The sequence below is a fragment of the Hylobates moloch genome, unplaced genomic scaffold (assembly GCF_009828535.3).
Source record: "Hylobates moloch isolate HMO894 unplaced genomic scaffold, HMol_V3 SCAFFOLD_4, whole genome shotgun sequence".
Taxonomy (NCBI): Eukaryota; Metazoa; Chordata; class Mammalia; order Primates; family Hylobatidae; genus Hylobates; species Hylobates moloch.
In genome coordinates, this window is record NW_026652279.1 from 62,987,058 (window position 1) to 63,014,609 (window position 27,552).

The window sequence follows — 27,552 nt, forward strand, 5'->3', positions numbered from 1 at the left end:
CACCTGTTATCCCAGAAACTAGGGAGACTGAAGCAGGAGAATCACTTGAACCTGCGGGGCAAAGGTTGCAGTGAGCCAAGATCATACCACTGCACTCCAGCCTGGGTGACAGAGTGAGACTCTGTCTCAAAAAAAAAAAAAAATTCTTTTTAAACTAAAATTGTTAACAAAAATAAATAAATACAAATCCTCACTATTAATCCCTAGTCAAGAGAAGTGTGATCCAGTATGAAGGTTTGTAACCTTTTTGATCATGAAGATTCTCTTGTAAGGTTAAAATATTCTACACCATCTTGTCTACTTAAAAACAAATGAGAATAAGCATAGCAATGCAAGGTGAATTTGTAATATCTCAAACACAGCAGGTTGCCTGAATTTCAATAGTGCAAATATGATATAATATCTAAAGTAAGGTTCTGTACTTACATGGGTTTGATGACACTTGGCAATAACCATGAGGCCCATAAATTGGGATTTGATGCTGTAGTGAAATGATCCTGGACATGAGTTCTAGTTGCAGCTCTTGGTAGCCCTGTAATCCCCATCAAGCCCTCAACCCCTCAAAACCTGGTCCCTCAGTAAAATGAGTGTGAGAAGAGAAAATATGGGCTTTCCATCCCTCAAAGATTAGTCCAAAGCATATGTATATTACCTTAAGTACAGTATATTACCTTATTCATCAAAGACATGGTGGCATTCCCATAGTAGTGCAAAGGACTCTTGAGGTCAGAAAAGTTGTATTTAAAACCAGCTAGGTGAACTTCGTGACATACGTAAAACGCCAGTGTGATGGCAATAATTCCTGTTGTTGGGTGTTTAGGTTTCTGGGGGAGGGAATGAAAAAAAAAATTTTAAGCAAAAGGAGCTACTTGTTACCAAAGCATATTTGGTTGGCTGAATCATATAAAACAGGGATTTCTAAGCATTTAATAAGGAGAGAAATAATTAAACTCTCATTATAAGGCTCAAGCCCCAAAGAGTATGCATATATACCTTAACTCTAAAAAATATATAAACTGTGACTGAAATCTTAGGAAGTCTTTAAAATAAAATATAGCTGTGGTATTAGCCCAGAGGACAACTATCCAATGAAAGAATACTGTGAGGCTTAAGGAAGAGAATGTTGCTGTATGGTTCTAAAAAATACAAAAATATGATGAGTCAGGCTCCTTATGGCAAAAGCAAAGCCTGGGAATTTTGAACACATGTATGAAATGGAAGGACAGCTTAATTCGCGAATGGATGGAATCATGATAAAAGACTTCATATAAATTCGCCTGCGAATAGCTATATTTTATACTCACCATTTAACTCTAGGGAAAGGCTAATCTAGTACTTCAATGACAAATTGTAACAGTATCTGACTAGAAAATAAATATTCCAAATGCATACATAGCAATATCACAACTCAACTGCACCATTATATTTTTAGAAAGAAAAACCAAGCATCCTCTTTCCTTATCTTACATATATCTTGAAAACCAGTGTGATAGATATTTGACAAGAGGGTCTTGGCTTTCAGAAATTGTAATTCTCACTGAGATGGCCTTCAAAGCGAAAAACAAGATACATCTTAAGCTTTTTACATAACACTTTCAATAAAGTGTTTCTTATAGTTCCCACTGAAATTACATATGACTTACTATGATTTTGAGGAAAAGAAAAAAAGAAATCGAAGAAGCACAACCAAATCAATTCCAGGAGGCAAACTTGTCCGAAAGCATTAACTGTCTTCAGCATAAACTTTTCTTTATCTTATGTACCATTGTAACCTAGGAGTCATTCAGCCTCATTGATCCCATTACTTTTTCCTTCTCCTTGCCCCTTTTCATGTCTTCTACTTCCTTGCTTCACATCTTAAGAGTCCTTCATCTGTCTTTATAACCATTCCTTTATGTAGACCAGCTCTTCTGCAGCCATCACCCACAGAACCTATATTACCACCTGACAAACTCTTATAAGAGGAATAAGCACTGCAGTCACCCTGTACCCACACCCCAGCAACAGAATAGGGCAAGAGAAAAATATGCTTACCAGGTTGAATGTTGAATTTATGACCCAACTCTCGAACAGGCATTAAGTATGCCCAGTGATCCAGTTACGTTTGACTAGTAAATTTCCATTCCTACTCTCCAAGATGAGAATTTATAACTTTGTATCCTCCAACAGCCCTAGTCTCCTTCCTAATTTGACTATTTAATCTATTTTTGTAAGGAAACAAACGCAGTCAAAAGAGTGACTTCATCATCCCAACTCCAAGTCTACCATCTTACCTGTATCTTTACTCACATTTGCAGTGCTTATTCCTCTTATAATGGATGAGATATAACTTCAGCAACTTTTCACTAGTGTATATTTTATCCCATATCACTTCTCAACAATTTTACTTCTGTACTTATCTACTTTCTCCCCCTTATCAGTGTTTCTTTCTGCTGAACCATTCCCTTCAGCATATACACAGACCAAAAATAAACAAAACACACTTCTTCGATCCTATATCATCTTCCAACTATTGCTTCACTTCTCCGATCCTTGTTCTAGCAAAAAGTCCACTAAAGATTTGTTGCTGCTTGCTCATGTCCCAGGTTCTCTTCAACCCAATTCAAGCAGGCTTTTCCTTCTTTCTTGTTGTCAATATATATCACCAATATGACCTCCACGTTTCTAAAACCAAGGTGCATTATTTACATTCAACCTCTGGACAGCATCTGATATGGCTAACTTCTCTTGAAATACAGCATTTGGTTTCTGGGACACCATGTCCTACTGGGACTTTGATGTAGCTACAGCTAGTTCTAATGTCATCACTAAGTATGCTCAGCGTCTTCCTGTGCTTTTGGAATTAAAGATTTTACCTAAAATGAAGAAGCAAGAGATATACCTGATCATACTTCACTTAGGAATATAGGAAGTGAAAAGTCACAAAACACACATTCAGAAGCTGTCCTTTGCCCTCAAAATTACTAGGAAGTCAGGTTTAAATGTAAAATATGTATGCTTTTTGACTTGAGCATTCCACTTCCAGAAGTCTATCCTACAGAAATCCGACAAATGGGCAGAAAAACCCTATAAACACATACATGTACTGCTACATTATTTAAAGAGAAGAAAATGTTGGATATATCTGAGTGTTTATAAATAGGGGAAGAGTTAAATAAAGAGAAAAAAGAAAATAACAACAATACCTATGGTATAATCATAATTATACTGAACAAACAAAAAGGGTATGTGTTTAAGAATGCATAGCAGATAGTCTGGAAGCACATAAAAGGTAGAAAAGCTTGAGAGGTTACATGGGTTGTAGAGGGAAGAGAAAAGAATGGTGACTTCCTTTTTGATTTTTAATATTCCTTTATTTTCAGTGTGCAACACTAACTTATTTGTTTTCAGCATATAACACTTTTGAATTTCTTAATCACAATTTTTATCATGTTAAATATACATCATGAAAATACATGATGTATATTTATTTCTTTGGATTTTTTCCCTACTTTAAAAAGGGGTGAAAAACTCATTTCAACCAAGGTATCATGTTATACAGTTACTCAAGCTTCCAGTGAAAAATATCTCTGCCACTGTATGGGTCTAGAGTATTGTTTTCTAGGGAAAGAAGGCAAACAGGAGTGAAAGTCAATGAGATTTCATTTTGAAATTTCAAGAACTCTTTCAACATTGCTGTAACTACCATTTCCTGAGAATTTAATGCCAACATTTCCTCTGACCACAGAAATGTTTCTGGACTACTTTATTGTCCTTCCTCACCTTTCCTCTGGCTTTCCTGTGATATTTTTATCAGGGCATCTCAGACAGTTCTTTTTAGCCTGCAAAGCCATGCACTTGTCCTGAAGCCAGGCCAGCTACTCTGAGCACAAGCCTGCCCGTCAGCCCACCCAGTCAGACTCTCCTCACTGCAGAACACTGAAGACAGAGTTATGAAAGATAAATTGTTTCGGCATGCACAAAGAGACCCCGGGAAGGCCCTACAAGGGCAGCAAGAAAACCCAACTTAAAATTACATTTCCTTGCAACGTAAATGAAAAACATAAAGATAATATCCATAGATAACTACTTTTACTAACTCAGAGATGGCCCTCAGAAATCATCTCATGAGCCGTGGTTCTCATACAGTTTCTGAGAGTTCCCAGGACCCTCTATCCTACCTCAGCCAGATCTGTAGTTTGAAACCATGCAGAGATAAATACATACCTGATTTTTGGGAAACACTTTTGGAAAATGAAGCAGTTCATAAGCTGCTGTTCTGATAATGAAAGGATCTAATATTCGGATTTGATAAGGTTTATAAATCAGGTTTAAGGCTGGTTTCTTCCAAAAACCATTAGTGTTCTGAAAGTAAAAATATAGAGAACAGAACAGTGTGGCTGTCTGTTTTTTAAGGAAAAAAAGCACTAAAGGTAATCTGAAGGCAGAACAATTTTGCCTACTTACTATTTTGTCACCCATCAACAATTCCAACAGCCACCTTAAATCATGTGGCTTAAAAGCAGTGAGAATCACTGTCGTATTAGGGTCATTGTGAATAGGATCTGAAAAAACAGATTCTGGATAAAAAAGTCGGAAGGTTGTCCTTCTCCCAACTTCTTCTTCATGTCCTAAAACAGGACCATTATTCATTCTGTGGATAGTAAAACATACAAGATATGTAGACCAAGTGCAGTATGTGCCATTTCCATCACAGTTCTCAGAGGTTTCAGAGTTGGACAAACATCAGCCTTTTATCCTGTGCTCTGAAGCCACAAAGCAATAGATCAATCTTTCACACATAATGGCCAAGGAGATCATTCCTTTTCATGAAATAGTTGGTTGATCAAAGGCAGAAATGTTCATTTGTATTTGAAAATTAATTGTGGAGCCAATGATAATGCAGTCTTACCTCCAGGGGAACTGAAGACTAAATTTAAAAAAATGGGAACACAGAGCCACAGGATACCAGAGTTGAAAGAGAACTTGGAGGACAAAACCCTGGAGAGAAAATTACTTGCTCAAAGCCACACAGTCATGTAGCCCATGGATGTGTGTGACTGACAGGTAAGAAGAATCACATTTAAGTTGGTTTAAGGACCCATCAAAATTGTTGTACTCTGAAATAAGGTTAACAATAAAATTTGCTATATTATATTCAAGCACAACCAAATGAATGTCTATTGCTAGAGTAAACTAAAGAACCACAAAAGATCTACTGTTGGGTTTGTGTATGCTGAAAGCCAAGGTTGGACATGCACTATTTATGCACACATCATGAAGGCATGCTATAAAAAAAGAAATGCTTTGTTTCCAAAACAGTGTCCCCGAGGAGGATAAATACTGTTTTGCCCTTTGCTACTGACTCTATATAATATAAGATGAACAGACTTATTAACACTTGAGATGACTTTCAAAATGTTGTTCCCATGGTATTTTCCTGCAAGGGCTTCCTGTGGCTCCAATTTATCAGACTTAGACAATTATGGGTAGAGAAACCTGTGATTGCTTCAAAATTGTTTTGTAGGTAAATTATCACAGCTTCCTCAAAATGGATAGTAAACAGAAAATAAGGTGACCTCACCATGCAGAAACCCTAGGCAGCCTGTAACCCCACAAAACACCCAACGCTGCCAAACCATCCTGATGTATTGCCTCAGTATGCTAACTTTACCATTCTTTAAACTATTCATAGCTACTCCTGACACATACACACACACACACACACTTATCCCAGATGATGACCTTATCTCGACCTTTCACTAAAAAAATGGAGATAGAAAGGTCCGTATTTTCCCCTCACTACATCAGAGGGACTCTTGGTCGTTGTAACCACAATCCTGGGTCTCCTTTCCATTATGAAACATTAATCATACTTGTGTTCTGAACGCCCTTCCCCTCTCTTTTACCACACCCATCTCTTTCTCATTTCCACCAGTTAACCAATATACTATAGTGCCTCCAATCCTTTCAAAGGAAGGAAACAACAAAAAAAAAACTCCCGATTGCATAACCATCTCTAACTGCCATCTGATTTCTCAACTCCTCTTTGAAGCAAAATCTCTGGACTGCATTGGTTTCTCTACATCTTCATCTGTACATTCAGGTGTGCATTCTCTGCATTCCCTCTTCGACCTAGTCCAGCTGGGCTTCTTGCCACATCACGCCTCTAAGCCTGCTTTTATCGGGAGTGTCAATGAGGTCACCGGTCCAATGGTCACCACTCTGTCCTTATCTTGCATGACCTCTCACCAGCACTGGGACACAGTTGGTCACTCCTTCTGTCCTGGAACACTTTGCTCTCTTGGCTTCTGTGATCACTTTCTCCCGATTTTCTTCTTACCTCACCGTTGGATCCTCTTCATCTCTTTTACACATTCCTTTTTCTTTGCTCAACCTCTACATTTTGAGTTCTCCGAGGCTCAGGCCTCACTCTCTTCTCTCTCTCTCAGTCTCTCCTTGGGAAATCTCACCCAGTCCATGGTTTAAATACAGCTTATAGGCCACACACCATCAAGATTTTAACCCGTTTATCCAACTGCCTACTCGACATACCCACTGCAAATCTAATAAGCATCTCAAATCTAACATGTTCATATCATGGTTTTCCTCTAAACCTGCTCCTATACCAGCCTCCCCCAGCTTAATAAATACACCACTCTCCAGCCAATCTCCTAAGCTGGAAACAGAGTAGGAGGCATCTTTGATTTCTTTATTCTCATTACTCTTCACATCTAATACCACAACAAATCCTGATAACTCTATGTCTAAAACACATCTGCAGTCAGTCCGCATATCTCTTCCTCTCCTACGACAATCCTGTCCCGAGCCACCATCATATTATACCCGAATACAGCAACCTAATTGGCCTCTTCATTTCCACCCTTGTCCCTCACATTCCATTGTCCATGCCACAGCCAGAATATTTTAAGACATAACCAGATTGCTTTGTTCTCCTGCTTAAAACCCTTAAAAAGCTTCCTGTTGTACTTAAAATCCAAGTTTCTAATCCTAGCTTACAAAGTCCTATGCAGCCTGATCTTTGCTCACCACTTCAGCTTCCAATTGCACCACTCTCCCCCTGCCTGCTACTTTCCAGCTTCACTGGGTTTCTTTGCTACTCCTCTCAAACTCACGATCATCTCCTCCTGAGGCCCTGCAGCAAACATCCTTTCTGCCTGGACTGCTCTACCGTAATCTTCATATGGCTGTTGCTGCGTGGTCACTTGGGCCCTGCTTAGATGTCTCTTTCTCAAAGTGGTCAATCATTACAAAGGAGCCATTCAAAGATTCTCTGTTATATCCTTTTTAAATTATGTATGGCATTTATTATTTTTATATATTTAATTACTCATTTTCTTCCCTCCACAGGGAGCACAAACATTGTTCTTATCCACTGCTATCTCTCCTGTGGCTAGAAGCATGCTGGCATACTAAGGAGACTTAACAAATACTTGCTAAATGAGTAACCTGAAATCTAGGTCTAACTCTAGCCAACAACCAAGAGAGAAGGTTGCGCAATAAAAAAAAAAACAAATGGAAACAACTCCCCTTCCTTTCAAAACACAGCTGTATTAAGGTAAGAAACCATATTCTTTTGAAACAATTCTAGGGTAGCAAATAGAAAATATATTTACCTTATTATTACATCATAGGAGTCGATTTTTTCTCCTAATGTCTTATTCTTCAAAACTCCTCCATTACCAACCACCACACACTTTTTACAGGGTATGCTGTTGGACAGATGGAGAAGTGAGAGATTGAGCCATCTTTTACAAAACTGATTCCAAGAATCCATGCATACTGTCAGAAACCCAGTGCCAAATTCCACTTGTTGCGCAAGTAGAAAAAGAACCAACTGCGACTTACAAGTCTAGAGCTGTATTAAAAAGATACATGATTCAATGAGTAACGTTCTGTAGGAAGAGCATATCATTGTCAGCAACTATTATCAGCCCATACACGTTATCTCATTTGATTCTCATACCCACCTATTGAGATAAGTAAGCCTGATATTCCCAGTACACAAATGAAGAAAGAGGTTCAGAAATCTATTATGTAACATTTTAAAGTCATACTCTAAAGTGGAACTAGCATGTGGATCCAGAACTTGAGACTGTGAAACACACCTCCATATAGGACTCTGCATGTGTGTTTTACATTACGCAGGTCTCCATTTTTTGCCAGCTTTACCCACTCCTCGAAGATTCTACCTCTGGCTCTCTGCTGCATAAGTGTGGAGATGGACAGTTTGGAATCTGGTGAGAAAAGTGCAGTTTTCTGTACCCTGCCCATGCTCACTTCAATTTCCCAAACATGGACTCGTCCTTGGAGCTTAACCAATACAAACTAAAAGTTCATGCGGTGTTCCCGGCAAAGAGCTTTAAAGTAGAACACAACTTCGTGTTGCTGGTCCATCTCTCTCCCAGCTCTTACCCTCACCCAGGCAGGCCTGGAGAAATGACAAAATAGACTGTGTCCTTGCCCGCTAGGGAACAAAACCACAGAAGGGAAAGTTGTTGAGGCTATCCTTCCAGAGCCCTCATGGCATGGAAAGTCTAAAGAGAACACTGATTCCCCAAGACCCATGAAATCGGCAGACCAGATGAACTCAAGACCTTAAGGCTTTTAGGAAATCAATGAGTAGCAAAACTGTGAAAACACTGTAGAACACGGAAACATGGAGAATGTGAGAATTCGGAAACTGTTTAAAAGAGCCAAGCATTGGCTTTGTCAGGTAAACAGGAGATGATGTACACACTCCTATATTCATTAAATTTACCTTTTTTGAGTAGTACAGTTCATCTGATTGTAAGGTTTAAAATTTTAAAAATACTTTTAACATATTTTAATTGGAAGCTCTAGGCTCTCAAATATTAAAGAGTCATGCCTAAATCAGTGTCACCTCAGTCAAGAAAAATAAGTACCAGTGGCACAGGTTGGTAAGGACTTGGGGGCGGGGAGGACTGTCCAGCAGATGCTCCTTCAGTGTGTGCCTGAAACCTCACCTTGTGGACACGTCTCATGTCACAGTGGGTTCCAGAAGGGTGTTTGTTCATTTAAATTTTTTTTTTTTATTTCTTTTTTCTGGGAGTCTATAGATTGACAAAAATGAAATCAATGTCAGACATATTTGATTTGGTTCAAATGTGGCTGATGTCCATTTGCAGCAGAGAAGAACTGAGGGTAGGAAGGTACACAGTGTTGCCGGCAAGGGGACACTGAACAAAAACAGTTTGCCATTCATTGTAAAAGTGGGCGGGCACCACACAGTCAGTGTGAGTCAGTTAACCAAGACAGGGGACTCAAGGCTCAATGAGCAGGAATAAAACCAAGGTAAGCGGGTGGGGGGTGGGGGGAATAAGTACAGAACTTTCAAGAGACAAGGCCAGAACATTTAGAGAACAAGCTGCAGCAGAGGCTGGCTGGAGAACAGTGGTCAGTGCAGGTCTGCTGGATCACCTGGGGAACATGATGACCACATCGTACCCTCAGGTGGTGTGACTTGCTCCTGGGCATGCTCTTCACAGTAGATTTGATGGGAAAAAAAAAAAAGCCCTTCTCTTTTGGGTGAGTGTCACAATCAGTGCACACGTAACATTCAGGGAGGGGATGATGGTCCCCGCAGCTTTACAAACATGCCTACAATGCTAGGACTGCATTTGTCACACATGGGCACCTTCTGAGCATTTCCAATTGATGCAGCCACTTAGGGTCAGGAGTTTTAACACTTCTGAATCCTGAGGGTTGTTGAGATCCCCTTTTATCTCAGACTCCAGGATTTCCTGCAAAATCAGGAAAGAGGTGGACTGTTTCAGGGGTTCATTCAACTCCTGTTTCTCCTGAAGCATCTTGTAAACTTCAGATTCTTTGTTGATGATGAGGCCACTTGGAGGCTGAACATGATCTATGGGCACGCCATTGGCCTCCTCCCTGCTGGCAGCAGTTTTTGAAATACCAGTAATATGGTATCTCAAGGTATTGTTGAAGTTGGAGATGTTTTCAGAAGAAGAGAGGCCAGCTGGGTTGCTATACTGATTTGGATGACCCCAGGGACAGTGCTGGACGCAGGAGAGGCAGTAAAGAGCATAGTACTTGGATTGCAGGCACTTCCTACGTGCGGGACCTCCTGGGGTTCAGAGTGTAAATTCATCTTGTATGGATGACACTTCCTTTTCTCCATCACCAGAAGAAACTAGATTTTATATTCAAATCTGGCTACTGTGAGAGTCATGGTACAGCCTTTTCACTTGTTTCTGAGCTTCCAAGTGCATCATATTGCTGATATTTTCCCTATCAATGGCTGTAATTACATCTTTCATACATCAATTAGCTATAGCAGCCTTGCTTCTGAAGGTGACCGGGAAAACAGCTGAGAAGCTACTGGACGTCCTTGCTGTCCAGCAGGCGGAAGCCTCATGGTCCTGGGCTCTCTGTTTCTAAATAAGAAAGTAACATAACTCTAGATGCTTTTACAAGCAAGTTTGACTTCAATCCCTATTCTAGAAAGCCAACTTTATCAAAGGCTCTCTGCTGTGGGGCCATGTAGCATGGCTGAGATGGGAGCTGCTGAATATTCAAAACCCTTTCCTCTCAGAGTATTATTGCCATTATCCTCCCCAAATCATCCCATGAATGCGCTATAGCAGGGAGCGATTCTCACACTTACAGCTTGCTTGCCCTTTCCATAACCTCAGGGTCAGTTTAATCCAGATCAGAGGCTACACCTCCTAAAGCTGGCTCCATCTCCACTAGGAATGCTAAGCAAGGCTGGGCACTGGGGAAGGCATGGCTAAGAACAGACAGGATTGAAATAACAGCTGTTCCCATGAGATAACCTGCATGGGGTAGAGGGGGAATGTCTATAGAAGGTATCTAGTCTAATCCTCTCCATCCGATGAAGGCTGTAGGCCAATCCTCTGTCAAGAGAAGGGGCTGCCTTGCCCTGAGCCCAGGTGCCTCAGGGGCTCCTACATCCATCCTGGCCTGGAGTTCCCAGTCTGACACTGGACTACCTGACTCCGACTACACAGAACATGTAGGGGCAAAGGCCAACAAGCCACCAGCATACCACCAGGGCCCCTATCCTCTACAAAAGACTCCTGACCCACAAGCCAAATCTCTAAAGTTGACCCCGGAAAAGTTACTCAATTCAGTCTATTTTTTTTTTTTTAATATATATATACTTTTAAGTTCTGGGATACATGTGCAGAACGTGCAGGTTTGTTACATAAGTATACATGTGCCATGGTGGTTTGCTGCACCCATCAACACGTCATCTGCATTAGGTATTTCTCCTAATGCTATCCCTCCCCTAGTCCCCAACCCCGCGACAGGCCCCGGTGTGTGATGTTCCCCCCTTCCTGTGTCCATGTGTTCTCATTGTTCACCTCCCACTTATGAGTGAGAACATGTGGTGTTTGGCTTTCTGTTCCTGTGTTAGTTTGCTGAGGATGATAGTTTCCAGCTTCACCCATGTCCCTGCAAAGGACATGAACTCATTCTTTTTTATGGCTGCATAATATTCCATGGTGTCTATGTGCCACATTTTCTTTATTCAATCTATCATTGATGGGCATTTGGGTTGGTTCCAAGTCTTTGCTATTGTGAACAGTGCTGCAATAAACATACGTGTGCATGTATCTATATAGTATAATGATTTATAATCATTTGGGTGTATACCCAGTAATGGGATTGACTGAGCTCAGTCTTAGACGCGGTCAGTTCTGTAACATTGCTCAACAATGAACTGATAGCTTAGACCTTAATGTTCACAGAAGTTTCCACTCTATCACACTGAGTTACAGATGGTCATCAAGCCCTAGATAATGCGTGGCCCAAAGAGTATCACGGTAAGAGTATCTACCATCTGTCATATACATGTGCCATTATCACTGGTCATCACTCAGACTCAAGGTCCTGGACCTCCTCCCACATACCCTACAAGCCAAAAAAAAAAGAGGGGTCTAGGGTTTCAGGCAGATCTCTTCTGCAGGGCAATTCTTCATACTCAGCCTCTCCTACTTATGGTCCCAGCAGTTCAAGGACTTTTAAAAAACAGGAAGAAATAACATAGACATTGCCTCATTCAGAACGCCCATTCCAAAGATTCTTTACAACTCTACGTCACCATATTTTTGGGAGTTTCACTTTCTACTTTTTTTTCCTGTCAGCTTATAGGGGACAAACAGAAAGAGAGAAGGGCCTTTACTATAGGAAATCCTGCCAACGCTTTTGAAAGGAAACCTTATCAATGAAATTCCACTTTTCCTCCTGGTAAAGGATATAGCAAAGATTTATGCATTTTTCTGAGAATCACGTAGAAACCCTTTTGAGGGCATCCCGAGGACTACTCTTTGGCAATAACACTTTATCTACAGCTAGTATTCACAGTACCACCATGGCTCTGGGAAGTTTGGAATGGTACAGATAAGCTGCCTGAATCACACTCCTCGCTACTCATTGCTTCCCTCGCTCTCTAGCAAGTACCCCATACTCTGAAAGGACTGATTCATTCTCTCCTTGACTTCATCCATTTGGCTTGTGATTCTGGCTTCCTCTGCCTTTTTATGTGTGGAACAATGACTTTCAGTGTCCTTTGGGTGACTGTAAAACTTCACATATTTAATTAACATAACTTTCATGTAGAAATAGCTGCAGTAAATTGTGAGTCCCTAGAGGAAAGAATAGTATCATTTCTGTCTCTGTATCCTCCCATCTACAACACTTCCTGATTCACAGGATGTGCATTTTAGAATTCAGTTTGGTTGTTACATTAAGTATGTGGAGGTTATTTCCCTACTTTGTGTTTGGAGAAGCAATTACCTTTTACTCCTCCGACCACCCTGGAAAGAAGCAGGAAAATGCATATGCTCTCAACTGCTTACCCAGAAAACAAAATAATTCCAGGGTTCCTGAACCTGTTAATGGAAAATCTGGAAAGCTGCTAAAGCAGTGGTAGTAAGAGATTACACTTCCCCCAGGTGAAAGGTGTGTTTCTCATAAAGTCAGGCAAAAGCCGGAAGAGTCATTACCTTATGCAGAGGGAAACATCAAATACAATCAGTATAGAGCAAGCAGACTTGAGTTGCCCATTTCAAATGATCTATGATGTGTTTTATTTTACAAATGCTTTTTGACATGCATTTTCCCTTCAATAGCATCATGTACATTAAAACACATGACTCTACCTTCAGTGTAACAACCTATGGCAAATCATATTGGTCACATTCCCAGCACCCATTACCCCATGTGCCTTGCTAGCAGATCCCTGCTTTCCTAAGCCTACAATGCCTCTGCCAGCGTTTCATCTAGACACAGCCATGTGACCCATCCCTGGGCAGTAAGATATTAGGGAAGTCTATTAGATGCTTTTGGAAGAGATTTTGCTGCTGCCGAAAGAATCATGTGAACAGGATACTTCATTACTCACTTCTTCCTTTCTGCTTAGACATTGACATGTGATAACAAAAAGTTAGAGCAGCTACACATCAGAGAAAAAGACAGCCACAGAAAAACTACCCTGGAGCCTTGACATCACTGAGCCACTAATTCAATCCCCCCAACCAGGGCCACTCCAAACATATGTGCAAGTTGTACACAGTCCAATGTCAGGGAGCACCATTCAGATAACTATATGAATGAATCGGTAGTCCCTGGAGTTGTGCAATCCAGTCTGTACAGCCATAAGCAGCCCCATACTGCAAGCTGGAACCACAAATATGCAGACCTGAATCCACATGTCTACGCAATACAGGAGATAATAAACGTCCACTTAGTTTAAATCACTCCTAGTGAAGACTATTACTTGCAGCCAGAAGATCCTCAAACTACACAAGGAACTGTAGTTGGAGACCTGGTTGCTAGTTCTGGCTCCTCTGCTTAGCACCTCTTAGGACCTTGGTCTAGTAATCTGACCTCTCTGATCTCAGTTTGCTCTTTTGTGAAGTAAGGGAATCACTTAGGTCTTGTATGTTACTCTCTGATGGAAGAGACCATTTCCTTTGGCAAAAGTACTGAGACTTCTATACCTTTACCCAACATCTGACCACAGCAGATGCTAGAAAGCAGGCAGGGGCTGCTTCTGCATATTCACCACAAATGATTCTCTCTGTTGATGTGGAATCACAACTTCCCCTCATCCTCAAGCTCTCCTGGCTAAAAATCCTGCAATGTAAAGAAACTCTGCAAAACAGCAGAATGTCTAAAGTAGGGAGGCAGATATTGATATTCCGTATAGAGTTAGGACTCTTTTTAATAAATACACCACTAATGTCTAATTCTTTTTTAAGTTTTCTAAAGACATGCTCCTGGCCTGGCTGGTAGCCAGTCTAACCCAGCTTTGCTGATGCTGACATAATGGATGCTGCTTGAGAGAGCAACCAGGCAGCTTTTACAGATCCTTGTCCATTTAGCAGGCAACTGACCTGACACAGGCGCTTTTGTTAGGTAAGATATTTATGTCTAGTTACTATATAACCACCTGTGCTGCAGGACTAAAGCATTCTTCATAAAACTTGGCATGCTTTCAGAAGGAGTGTTGGTGGTTGGGGATGGGGAGCTTGTCTGTGCATTTTAAGTGGGAGCTGAGATTTGATAATTTAGGGTTGCTGCTGTTTCTAGCTGTGTGAGGATGTACTTCCACTGAGGAGAAAGCAATAATCCTTAGGACTAGGGGGCAGACTGGTGCTAAGGAGCTACATGGACAGCCAGGAAGGACTAAGGCCTTGGAACATGGGCATATTTTTAGTATTCCTTTTCTGTGATGCAATTCTCTTAAAAAATCCTCAGTCTTCAGTGAAGTTTGTTAAACTTAGTCGCCTTATGTTGGCTGTGCTTTGGAGAATAAAGAGAAGAGCCTGTGTCCATGAGAAATCAGTAGCAGCAGCAGGTAAAAAGATGCACTGAGCTCAGTTGTTAGAGAGCAGAGTCAGATATTTGACTTCAGAATCCTGAAAGTGACCAGGCATAAAAACAGATGGGGACCAGGGAAATGATGCAGAGTATTGGTAAAGACAGCTATTTGTTCCCCAATAATCTTGTTTCCTTCATCTGTTAAAATCACGTTTGCTTTTAAAGGTGAGCACACAGTCACCTGGAATACAAACTACATTTTCTGGTCCACATTCCAGCTAGGGTGGCCTTGTGATGGAGTCCTATCCAATGGGATGCAAACAGTGGTTGCTAGTCAATGTTTAACAATCAGTTCTGGGGGAGGGGGAGGAGTATGAATGGGCAAAGCCCTGACTTGTAATGTTTGCCAATTCCCATGGTACGAATACTCTCACCTTGGCCATTTCAAGCTTTCACCTTGATGGCACTAAATATGGAGCTGAATACAAAGAGATACAGCTCTCACAAGTTGGTACCAACTGGTTCCAGCACATCGTTGGAGGTAAGGAAGTGTTATACGTGATTTCTGGGAGATGTCCTTAAAGAAGAAGGCATGCCTTAAAGGGTTGGGGTATGCCCTTCGCCCTTTCCTCCTCCTGGCTGGCAGGGAGGTAGGTGTGATTGGTGGAACTCCAGCCATCATACCGGACCAGAAGGAACAAGTTGTATATTTAGGAATGGTGGCATCAAGATAGAGAAGCAGCCTTGGTCCCTGATGCTCACAGAACCAGCCCTGGAAAGTTTACCTGCAGAGTTCATTTACACGAAAACTGGACAAAAGGAAAACTTCCTTCTTACAATCACAACTGATATTTTGAGTTTTCCCGTTCACAGTGGAATCTATCCCAACTGAGGGCATCATACATGCTGGATGAGATATCTGACAAAACTACAACTTATATCTGGTAGAATCTTAAAGGATTCAGATTTGAAACAACAGCAACAACAACAACATCTGACCCATTCTAGAAGGGGCAAAGAGGATGGAAGGAGAATAAAAAGTAAGGAAAATAATGTGCTTAGCTGTTACAACTCAAAATACATCAAGCGCCTTCTAGAGCACAGGTAGGAAAAAATGAGCACAGAGCAAGGCCAGCAATTATATAAATATCAGTAAAGAAAGCAGAAAAAGGAGGACAGTAACTTGAAAGTAATCCCTCTCTACCTCAGCTCCTCCTCTCTGACCTACAGACCCATGATGAAGGACAAGCCAGCCTAAATATCAATACCTTCCTCCTTGGACGTGTGGGCCCTGCTTACAAATCCACAAGCCAGGGGCTCAGGGAGGACTCTCCTGCCAAAGGCAGTCTAAATTCTCTGCCTAAGAAAGAAAGACTGTTCTCAGATATCTTTCTTCTAGAGCTTTATTCCCAGGCTGAGAAGAGAAATGAGAACTACATAAGGTCACTTGGGGAATGAAGTTGACTCAGAGGCAGCATTCAGGCAATCAGTTTACTAAAAATGTATTGCTCAGGCATAGCCTGGTTTGTTTTTTTCTATGTGTTGTACACTGGGCACATGATAAAGGTAGAATGACTCACTTAAAATATAGGCAAAATTTATTTTTTATTTTTATTTTCTTTTGAAACGGAGTCTTGCTCTGTCGCCCAGGCTGGAGTGCAGTGGAGCGATCTCGGCTCACTGCAAGCTCCGCCTCCCAGGTTCACGCCATTCTCCTGCCTCAGTCTCTCCAAGAAGCTGGGACTACAGGCGCCCGCCACCACGCCCGGCTAATTTTTTGTATTTTTAGTAGAGACGAGGTTTCACCGTGGTCTCCATCTCCTGACCTCGTGATCCGCCCGCCTCAGCCTCCCAAAGTGCTGGGATTACAAGCGTGAGCCACCGCGCCCGGCCTAATATAGGCAAAATTTAATACTACATGTGAACCCCTCTGAAAAGTGCTATGCAAATAGAAGACAGTAGTGTCATAAATATATTCTTATCTATTTTCGAAATACTCTAAGGTTTGCCCAGGTCGAACACACAACTCAGCAATGCTAACTGAACATCTGTGATGTTACAAAACATGTGCCACTGTGCTCCCTCTGTGGGGATCCTACAGGGTTACTTGCCATTCACTCTTTATCTAGAGTCTCTGACTATACATTTACTTCACTTCAGACTCTTGGCAACTTCAGACTAAAGGACTCCTGCTGTCAGCATGATTTTCAATCCCTCCTCACCAACTACACTCTACTTCTCTCCCAACAAAGGTAATGCTAATAAGAAATGAACTTAGCATGATGGTGGGGAGTGGGGAGATTCTGGTGACAGGAGGAAAGGGGCAGGAAACAGCAAGACCAAGTCAGCAAGAAGAGAAAAATTAGCCTGATGGAGGCATACACAAACAGATGAACACCTGTGGGACAAGGGGTTATGAAAGCAACTAAATAAAGCACAGTCTAGTTCTTAGATAAAAACTAGGCAAGAACAAAACTTCTAGTCATATATCCTCCAGAATCCTGACAGTAGCTTGCATGTATAGAGTCAAGCATCTTTACAAATATTTGCAGATAATTGCTGCAAGGACTCACAACTTATCTTTTTTTTTTTTTTTTTGAGATGAAGTCTTGCTCTGTACAGTGGTGGATCTTGGCTCACTGCAACCTCCGCCTCCCTGGTTCAAGCAATTCTCCTGCCTCAGCCTCCCAAGTAGCTGGGACTACAGGCATGTGCCACCATGCCTGGCTAATTTTTGTATTTTTAGTAGAGACTGGGTTTCACTATGTTGGCCAGGCTGGTCTTGAACTCCGATCTCATGGTCTGCCCGCCTCAGCTTCCCAAAGTGCTGGGGGATTGCAGGCATCAGCCGCAGCACCCCGCCACCTTTATTACTCTTAACTCAGACATCCAGGCACTGGAGTTAGAACCATCTAGGTTTACATCCTGGGTCTGGCATTTACCAAGTGTAACAAACTGTGTGCCTAGCCTCAGTTTCTCCAGAAACTTACAGAATTAGAGAGAATCAACATAAAACACGTATGTGAAAGGTCTGCAAAAAACAATATTCTACAAATTGGAGCTACATAAATTTGGGGGTTGAAAAAAATTCATGGTTGCTGTTGATATGCAATCAAAATGAAAATTGATTAGGTTTATGGCATAGTTTGAAATTATGAAAAACTGAAATGAACCAATACACATTACACAAATACACACTTCAAGCATCTTGGTCTCCAACAGAGAAAAATGAGATGAACCTGGACAAAATCTAATGCTGCTCTTACGGCAAACTCCATCTACACTTTCAGACCTCTATCCACTACCCCCACTCTCTGCACCCAAAAAATAGCACTCCTATTCTCTTGGGCAAGAGGGTAATTTCTGCCATTTTTTTTAATGGAGGCCTGATATCTGTAGACTACCCATATTATCACACTGGCACCCTGGCCAAATTCTAAAGTGTGGCTTGAAACTTTGTGAAATAAACCTACCTCTGTAAAATAAGCCCAACAGTGAAGAAGTCTATTTTTGGCAATTCGATTTATATGGGGTTATTTAATGACAAAATTGTCTAAAAACTAAATTACTTTTGTAGTGAGGAAACATCAAGTATATTTGTCCTTCAAATATAATTCTGATTAAAAAAGAAGAGAGCTGCTTCCAAAATCTAATAATCTCCTTAACAAGTGAAACAGAAAGAATCTCATCAGTAGTTTGGAGGATGCATGGAAAAGTATGGGAAACAGCCTGTAAAGGGAGGCCATGAGCTGATTAGCAGGTGGTGAACTAATTCTTAAGCAGGAACAACTTAGAAAAAAATGAATGTAGGTTAAAAATGTCCTGATTTGGGACCAGTGTTGATCATCATCAAGACTCTGCAAACTTTTGAGCCAACCAGTTATGCAGCATCTAAATTAATTTTGTAGGTATTTAAGTGTCAAATTACTACTAGAAATTTTGGTTATGCACAAACCCTATGAAATTTTCCTGAGTAAATACATCTTACATTTCTTGGGGTATATATTTTGAACCAGCTTAGCTGAAGCTAAAAGCCAGACTAGAAGCAAGGAAATAAACTCACTTGTCAAACTCATCAAAGAGATCACAACTCTGCAGTTTTGAAAGAGCAAGTCGAAAATATTCCGCTAGAAAACAAATGAAGTATTATGAATAAAAGGAAAATCATGTATTTTTAGTACTTAGTAAACCACCTTACTCCCTCCCCCACAAACCCATTTCCAACCAGCATGGCCACATTGATTTATTCTGTGAAAAATTAATGATACAACTGCAATTAGCCAGCACTACTCGGCAGGCCCATTCAAAATGTTAAATGCTCTAAAGACACTTTCCAAAACCTCCCCAAAAAACAATGCATTTAATCTGAAAAAAATCATATAATTTTAAAATAGCACATGATTCTGAAATTGATGTTAGAATAGAAACAGTAAGTTTAACCCAATTAAATTCTCAAATTCTCTGCAAAATAGTTTTAAAATTAAAAAAAAAAACAAAAAATACAACCCCCGCCCTCACAGGATCAGTTGAATAAGCAAAATCTGATTCACAATGCTGTAGGCTTGTCATCTTGGGCTTTTACGATCCCTCAAAAATCTAGAACTTAATGCTATATAGGGCCAATCACTTATCAACAAGCAGAAGGGAAAGTGTTTTATCATTAGAAGATGGAATAATTATCTTAAACTTAACAAAAATAAAATATCCACTGGTTAAATTAAAAGACTGCTTAAGGAGATAAGAATCGCTGATGAGATAAAACTCACAGGTAAAAAGAAGCCATGGGAAGCTAGGTAGGAAGATAACCCTCAGGTTTTCCTGCTAATTCTAAATCAGAATAAAGTAAGGCACCAGAACTTACATGGATCACATGGCGGCAGAGCAAATGTAAAAAGTAGTTTCTCAACAACAACAAATCTACCCCGTTATCCTTTGGTTCTACACTGCCTCAAAAGGAGTGCGAATTTATATTTTAAAATATAATTCATTTCATTCCATCCCAAAATCATATTCATTGGAAATCATTAGGAAGCAGAAAGAATAAAAGCCCTTAAAATTATATTAACATGCCATTCTCATCAAACACCACTCAAATTTAACAGAACCAGGTAAGAATAATACTACTGACCTGACGTTCTCATCCCATAGGGCAAATCAAACTTATCACTACCATACAAGGAAGCAATCTTTCTAAAATCAGCTGCACACAGAAAAGGGTGAAACTGATGAAACCTGGAAGGAAAGGATAAAGAATGATTTGCCAAATACCTACTATATTTGCAAGCTTTTAAAATCAAAACTAAAAGTAACTATAGCATATAATTCATATCGTTATACCGGCTATATGAAAATGTATAAATTTTTTAATTTTTAAAAATAACTTTAAACCGTGCTGAAATATTGCATAGAATGGGGTACTCAATGGAACTACACAACTGAAATGAAAACACTTTCCAGCTACTAAGATGAAAATTATGTTACAACTCAGGAAGGAAAAACAAAACTTAAAAACAAACCAACAGCAAGGGATAAAATAATAGCCATATATAGGAAAAAACAAAGTCATATTATCAAAGTACTGATGCTATTTCTAAATTTAAAAGTACCATATATGTGAAGTTGTATCAGCTATGACAAGTCTGGGGTCACTATCCCATAAATGACAAAGCTGAAATCCACACCCAAGCCTAATTATAAGGAAAGATGTTCTCTGTATAACACTGAAGATAAAAGCTCCAGGTTTCCCAGAAGGGCTTCTCCAAACTGCTGCTGGCTTTTCTGTTTCTGAGAAAGTGGCCTCAAGTACACTCTAGGGGACTGCCCTCAAAGAATACTGTCCACATCACAAACATAAATCTACCTGTCACACTGTAGACTTACATACTTGCTGAATAATCTTGCATAAATACTTTAACCCTTTTGGGTTTTCTCAGAAAGGAAAGGATATCTTTTTTCACTAAAGTTATGGAGTACCTTAATTCTAGAGTAGCATTTTAACCTGTGGTCTGCAACCTGTATGTGGCTCATAAAATCAATTTTGTGAGTCATGATCAGCATCTTTTTAAAAAGTGAATGGAACAGAACGCAGTATAACTGGAGTAGTAAAGGTAAAAATTCTTTTTTTTCTTATTTTATAAATATGTGTTTGCACTAGATCCCAAGTAAAATGTATTTCTTCCTGAGTCATGTTCAAGAAAGTTTAAAACACTATTCCAGTTTTGCAGTGGTCCTCACTGGACGCACAGCCCTGGAAAGACTACAAGCAGCCATTGCACACTTGGAATCACATACGAAAAAGTCTTACGTATTTGCAGTTTTCCAGAGAGTTGATTGATTGTAAAGGGATCTGTAGCCCCAAAGAGTTAAAAACCAGTAATAACAAGGTGCAGTAATAAAAGACAATAGGAAAAAAAATGAATTTTTAATGCTTCGTAGAAAAAATGCTGAACAGATTGTGCCTGTTTTACCCAATTAAACATGCCTAGAACAGGTTTTTATTTCTTGTTATCTAGAGCATTTTGACCAGCAATCTGTCAAAGTCTAAGTGATGGAGGAAAAGAACCTACGTGAATAGAAGAGTAAATTCTTTACAAAGCCCAAGAGCCACAATCAACAATCATTGACATTTTATGTAGATTAATCATTATTTGCATTCTATGTAGTTCATTAAAAGTTAATAAAAGGGAAATTTTCTACTCAAAAAGTTTAACCTAGAGGCAAGGAAGGAGAAGCCACAAAATAATAAGGGTGGAAAATAACATGGGAGCAACAAGGGGGAAAAACAAAACCCTAAAGAACAATTCGCTTTTTTATAATCAAACACAAATAGACCTCTCTAGCCTCACCTGTGTGAAAAGAATACTGGTTTGATTGAGTTCCTCAATGCCTTTTCTTAAAATATATGCAGAGCTCTGACTAAAAGCACAAAAAGAGACAGGATATTCAAGCTCTTCCTTAAATATGGGGTGTCCACTTTATACTGCTAAGATTTCATTAAAAAAATAAACAAGTGTGGAAAATGATTACAAGCACATTTGGAATATTTTGTATGCCACAGGTTTTTCTGGTGTATTTTTTACCTCAGCAGAGAGGCAAAAGCTGGCTTTGATAAACAAGGCTGGATCTTATTTCTCCGTTTCATTTCCACAGGTGCCACCCTATGAGACAAAAATAACGTCAGTCAGAAACCAGAACCGGGCACCCTGCCCAAAGGGAAGCAAATGCCCTGGGAACTCATTCATGCCACCACTGCGAGGTTCTCTGGCAGCAAACAAAAATACTCCCTGCGCCCCTTGAGGTTTGCCAGTACCTTCTCCAAGCCCTACACACACCTGAGATTCATGGATGTAAGGGAAGGGAGGGTGGAAAGGCTGAGGTGATGAACAACCAAGAAGTGATTCCAAGAGCAATGATTCAAAGGACCTTCAGAAAAGGGCCAGGATTACTGAATTGTAGAAGCCGCAACCAGGCTCACTTTTTAGGAGTCCCTGAAAGCTGGAGAAATCCAAACTCACCCCAAGGGCACGTGGCTATTTACCTCCTCCTGCCACATCTGCTGACACACACCAGCAGCCAACCCCACAGAAACACCTGACCTGAGCAGGTTCCACAGACCCTTGCCTTGGGATCCGGGGGACTCTACAAATCACACTATTGAGAGTCATTTCTAACTCTTCTCTATTCTTGGCATAAGTTAGGCCCTTGTGTGCTCCTGAATGGAGTACTTGTCTCCACAATTTAAAAGGATATTGTGAAACATGACAGAGCACAACAAGGAAAATAAATGAAAGGGTGGTGGATGGCAGGATCCAGATTTAGCCGGGAAAGAGGAAAACAGCTTAATACAAAAACTTATTAATGATCATCAATTATGTGAAGAATTTGTATTTAAAAACTAATCAACTTTCTTCTATAATCAGCAGAATTCAAAATGAAGGAAATATCCTAAACTCTTCATGGACAGACACAATTTTGCATTTTTGTGGGTACAAAAATCCCCATAGTTAGAACTGCTAGGTTTCTAAACTATGAGGCTAGTAAACTCCTTACACAGGAAAACATCTTTTGTGAATACCACAATGGCAAGGACTCCTTGATTTATACATAAGGAAGGTACATAAATATGGTGGACCAGCACACTAGACCAAAAAATCTCAATTATATTTGGAGGATAACATGAAGGTATTATTTGATTTCTAAAGTCATTAAAACATAGAAAACAGTTTTAGGATATTATGAAGACAACCTTTGGGTGACTTTTTAAAAGAAAAACACAATTATATGTCTTACATCATTTTTAAGGAAGCAAGTTCATTGCACAAACAACTGTCTGAGCTAATATCCCAAGGTACTTGCTGTGACTATAGTAATATGTTAGCTGAGGAGTGACATGGTCACTTCAACCCTGATGACAAAAGACTGCTGATTTAGATCCTTTTCATCACCTTATCATTTTCCCCGTGACCAACAATAGGATTTGTAGGAAAGTAGCAATCTAGTAAGCTTTTTGCTTTCTCTTCTATTTTTGTCTTCCAATACTAAGGGTAGGACAGAGAATGTGGCAAAGATGTAGGGAAAGATCCCCTTGATGTAGTCCTCATTTAGTACATAATCAGACTTCAAAATTCTCTAGCCCGATATTTGGGTCCAAAGCCTAAAACTTTAGGGCCAAAACTACCCACCTGGCATTGGGTTTTTTCCAGTGGCCGTTTGCCTAACGTCCTTCCATGAAAAGCATTACAATTATTTTTCAATCAACCAGTAATTAAATCAAATGCAGAAGCATCAGCTTTTTTTCATCGAGTAAGCACAAGTTAGAAACATGATCTAAGATCTACTATGAAACACTGGCAAAAAATAGATTCTTTGTCTAAGACAGGAAGTTATGTGATTTATTTTAGCATAATTATGTACTGCCACCCGTTTGGGATTTAAAGGTCATCAAAACTTTTTTCCTAGCCAAAGGACTGACAATGAGAAGGTCAAAATCCCTACTGCAGAGGCTTTCTCTTCACTAAAACTATCTGTGCCTCTTCAAAGTTTTATATGTGATATTTCAAGTCAAAGCTATTTCAGACGATACATATATCATCGTTCACCAAATATTTTTAAACAAAGGAAACCATATGTAATATCTGTATTTTATCAATAATCTCTTATGCAAGCATTTTAGGTTCCAAAAGTTAAGTATCACTGAGCCCAATAATTACTCCATTAACTCAAGGAGATGATCTACAGCATAAAGAAAGAATGTTATAACCCAAAGATGGTTAACATCATGGCTTCACTGAGAAGTCAATAGAAAGTAGGTGCTGCTTGTCAACTTTTAAATTGTTCGAGATACAATCTGTAGGATACTGGAATGGTAAAACCCCAATTTACAACGGAAAGCAAGAAAATATTCAAAATGTTACAATGGTACAAGTTTTTTTAATAGGACCCTCTACTATAATTTGTGGATTTGTGTGAAAGACTAGGTTGAGAGTTATTTTTAAATAACAAAATGAAACTTACCAATAGACATTCGTTCCCCATAATATGCAATGCAGTACATAATAGAGGAAGACAGCACTCAGGAATATGGCCACAAGATACCCTCTCATGGCTGGCTCACCTGAAACACAAGGAATGAAGTTCAAAGCAAAGGCCAGGTTGTTATACAAATGGATTTTCATAATGGCTCAAATATAAGCATTACTGGAAAAAATATACAAAAGGAACTATAGAAAAAAATGATGCGGGCATGTAATTTTGGAAATACTCACTAAACGTGCAGAAAGATAATGTTTTTTCTGTCTCTCCTTTTATCAATAAGCACAGCATAATATATGTTTAGGCCAATAAACAGTTCCACGGTCTCAAAGGTAGGGGCCTCCCTACTACTTTCTCATGTTAGGTAAGAAAGAAATAATTCCTCCAGAATAAAATTTTACACATCTATTCCATATCCAAAACTTTTTACACAAACATTAAAACCTATCTATTTTCTCTCTCAGTAGAAAGTGAATAGATGCCTTAAGCTGTGAATATTTCATTTCTTCAGTGCTTGAAATGATGTTAAAATGGTATACATTATCATGTTTACAAGTCATTTTTCTAATTTTTAAAAACTGAGGAAAAAAGCTACTGAAAAAACATTTCCCTCATCCTCAATTTTTATATACTTTTAGATCCACCTATTTGATTTTTCCACATCATAGTTCAGGTATATTCAGCTACTTGCTTGTTTTGTATTAAATTGACAATATTGTTCATTACATATTTGCAGACAGACAAAAACCTTGACACAATCCTCTCTAAAATGTAAATGCAAAAAAAGCCTTTATAGATATATTTTGAAAACCTATAAAACATGTTTAGTTTTCTCTTTTGCTTCAAAGGAAAAAAGGAAAAGTTTCCACTGTCTTATGTAATTAAATGTAAAAGGCAAATTTAACATATGGTTCCATAATAGACCTATTTCAACGCCTGTGACTTTAAACGGGTATACTGCTTCTCTGTCTCCCTTATCAAGTTTCTAGTTCATCTAAACAATTGCATGTGCCACTCCTTTCACTCCTATCCATGCCTATTAACCTCAATCATGGCAATGCAGTATAGAACCTGGGAGTCTGGCTGAATAAATTTCCAAATAATGTGGCGTTGCCTTCTTTTTAATGGTAAATATGTTCAAATGGAAATCTTAAAATAAACCTCTCCCTTTGCCTTCATAAGTAGAATATACTAAACATAACTTAAACTTTTCTTGATAATATGGGGTCAGCTCAACAAATATAATTGTTCTGGGCTTTCTTACAGTTGAAACCCTCTGCAGCTAATGGGTGTGTGGGGCCATTTGCTAAGCAGTCCTAAACTGGCATGATTATCTGGTTGAGTTCCTTTTCACCCCTCCCTTGCTGTCAGCTGTTGCTTCTCACTGCTATTAATGCAGTCACCACCCCGACATGCCACTATTCTAAATTAGTTAGAAATGAAAACAATGTTAGGAGAAAGCAAATAAATAAGCAAGTTAATGAGAAAACTTTAGTTTACACATACTTCTAATTAGGTACACATGACCCCTGTGAAGAGTCAACACTGGTTGGAAATCAGAAGACAAGATTGACAGCCTAACTCTACATACGGTGTGGGAAGCCTAAGGTAAATCAGTCTACCTCTTCTGACCTGAGGGTCCTCACGTGTTTACAAGTGAGAACACACCATCTACCTCTTTGGGTTATTAGACTGTCCTGGAAGGCAGTTTACCATGGGCCAAAATAGTGATGAACATCTTATTAAATGCTCAAATTAAACATTTAAGGCTCCACTAAGAATAACATCATTTGGCTGGGTGTGGTGGCTCACACCTGTAATCCCAGCACTTTGGGAATCCAAGGCGGGTGGATCACGAGGTCAGGAGTTCAATATCAACCTGGCCAAGATGGTGAAACCCTGTCTCTAATGCAAAAAAATTAGCCAGCCGTGATGGCAGGCACCTGCAATCCCACCTATTCAGGAGGCTAAGGCAGAGAATTGCTTGAACCCAAGAGGCAGAGGTTGCAGTGAGCGAAGATCACACCACTGCACTCCAGCCTGGGTGACAGAGTGAGACTCCATCTCACAAAAAAAAAAAAAAAAAAAAGAATGACATTTATGCAAAGATCCAACAAGGATAAAACTTACCAGTATCAGCAAAATTTTTTAATGTATTTACATCTAAGACAGTATATGAAGGTCTAGGGAAAGAAGTCAGTATTTACAAGTCAAAATTCCTATGTATTCTCCAAAACATACTCTTTGGGCAATTTATGTATTATTCTACAGAACACGGAGGTATGGGTAAGCGAGACTTGTGTTATTGTTTTGTTGTTTTTCATTCACTAATATGTGGTCTAATTAAAAACAAAGAAGTGTGAGAGAATGCTCTGTTTTCAAACAATAAAACGAACCCACTCTTGAACAGCTACTGCATACACCACCTGAAAAACATTTAGGAAGTTAAGGCACTCTTGTATTTCATGTACAATTCACAGCTTCAGTATTCAAGTTGCAAAGGACATGGGCCAGCCAGGATATCCTTGTGATAAACATGGTTCCTCTGCTTGCTCACAGGAAAAAGCTTCCACAAATAAACCAATTATCTAATTATATTCTATAAGTGGAAGGGCATCTTGCTTTGAGCAAAAACATTCAAAGAAAAAACAGAATTTAAGAGGTTATCTGCTTTAAAAAGACATAAAGCCCTTTAATATAGCTTTGATTACCAAAACAAAGAGTTTTCAAGATCTTGACATTAAACACGACCAATGCCAGCTTTGTGGCTGCAGATGCTCCTAAAATCAGGGTCCCTAAAACATCCTTTACAAAAATGTGGGTAGAGGATGGCAAGGGAGAGAAGGACTCATTGGCAGAGGACAAATGTTCACACATTCTCCAACTAAGATACGTAACCCAACGTATAAGTAACCTATATATGCCAAATTAAACTCAATCTTGACAACAGTTTCATTTTGCTTTACCAGTAAAAGCATATTTTGTGTGGAGCATTAAAGTTCATAAAAAATCTTTTATATGTCCATCCCTCCATTTAAGGCTCAAAATAAGCTTGTTAGATGGGTGTGCAGGTGTTGTCTTCTTGATGAATGAGGAAAACTGAAGGTTTATAAGGTTGAGTTGTCTGAGGTCACACAGTTTAAGGAAGACAGAAATAGATTTATGGTTCAATCATTTCTTTCTCAGGGT

The 27,552-nt window shown here is 39.6% G+C and overlaps 1 protein-coding gene across 1 annotated transcript in view; it reads right to left on the reverse strand.

Moving 5' to 3' along the window:
• The window catches only part of ST3GAL6 (ST3 beta-galactoside alpha-2,3-sialyltransferase 6), a 69,254-nt gene that overhangs the window by 1,711 nt on the left and 39,991 nt on the right, over positions 1 to 27,552 (reverse strand). Inside the window, 8 exon segments of the mRNA XM_032150325.2 lie at positions 672 to 824; positions 4,207 to 4,344; positions 4,447 to 4,633; positions 7,617 to 7,712; positions 18,896 to 18,959; positions 19,961 to 20,064; positions 21,912 to 21,989; positions 24,346 to 24,445. Of these exon segments, the coding sequence (XP_032006216.1) occupies positions 672 to 824; positions 4,207 to 4,344; positions 4,447 to 4,633; positions 7,617 to 7,712; positions 18,896 to 18,959; positions 19,961 to 20,064; positions 21,912 to 21,989; positions 24,346 to 24,445 (920 nt within the window).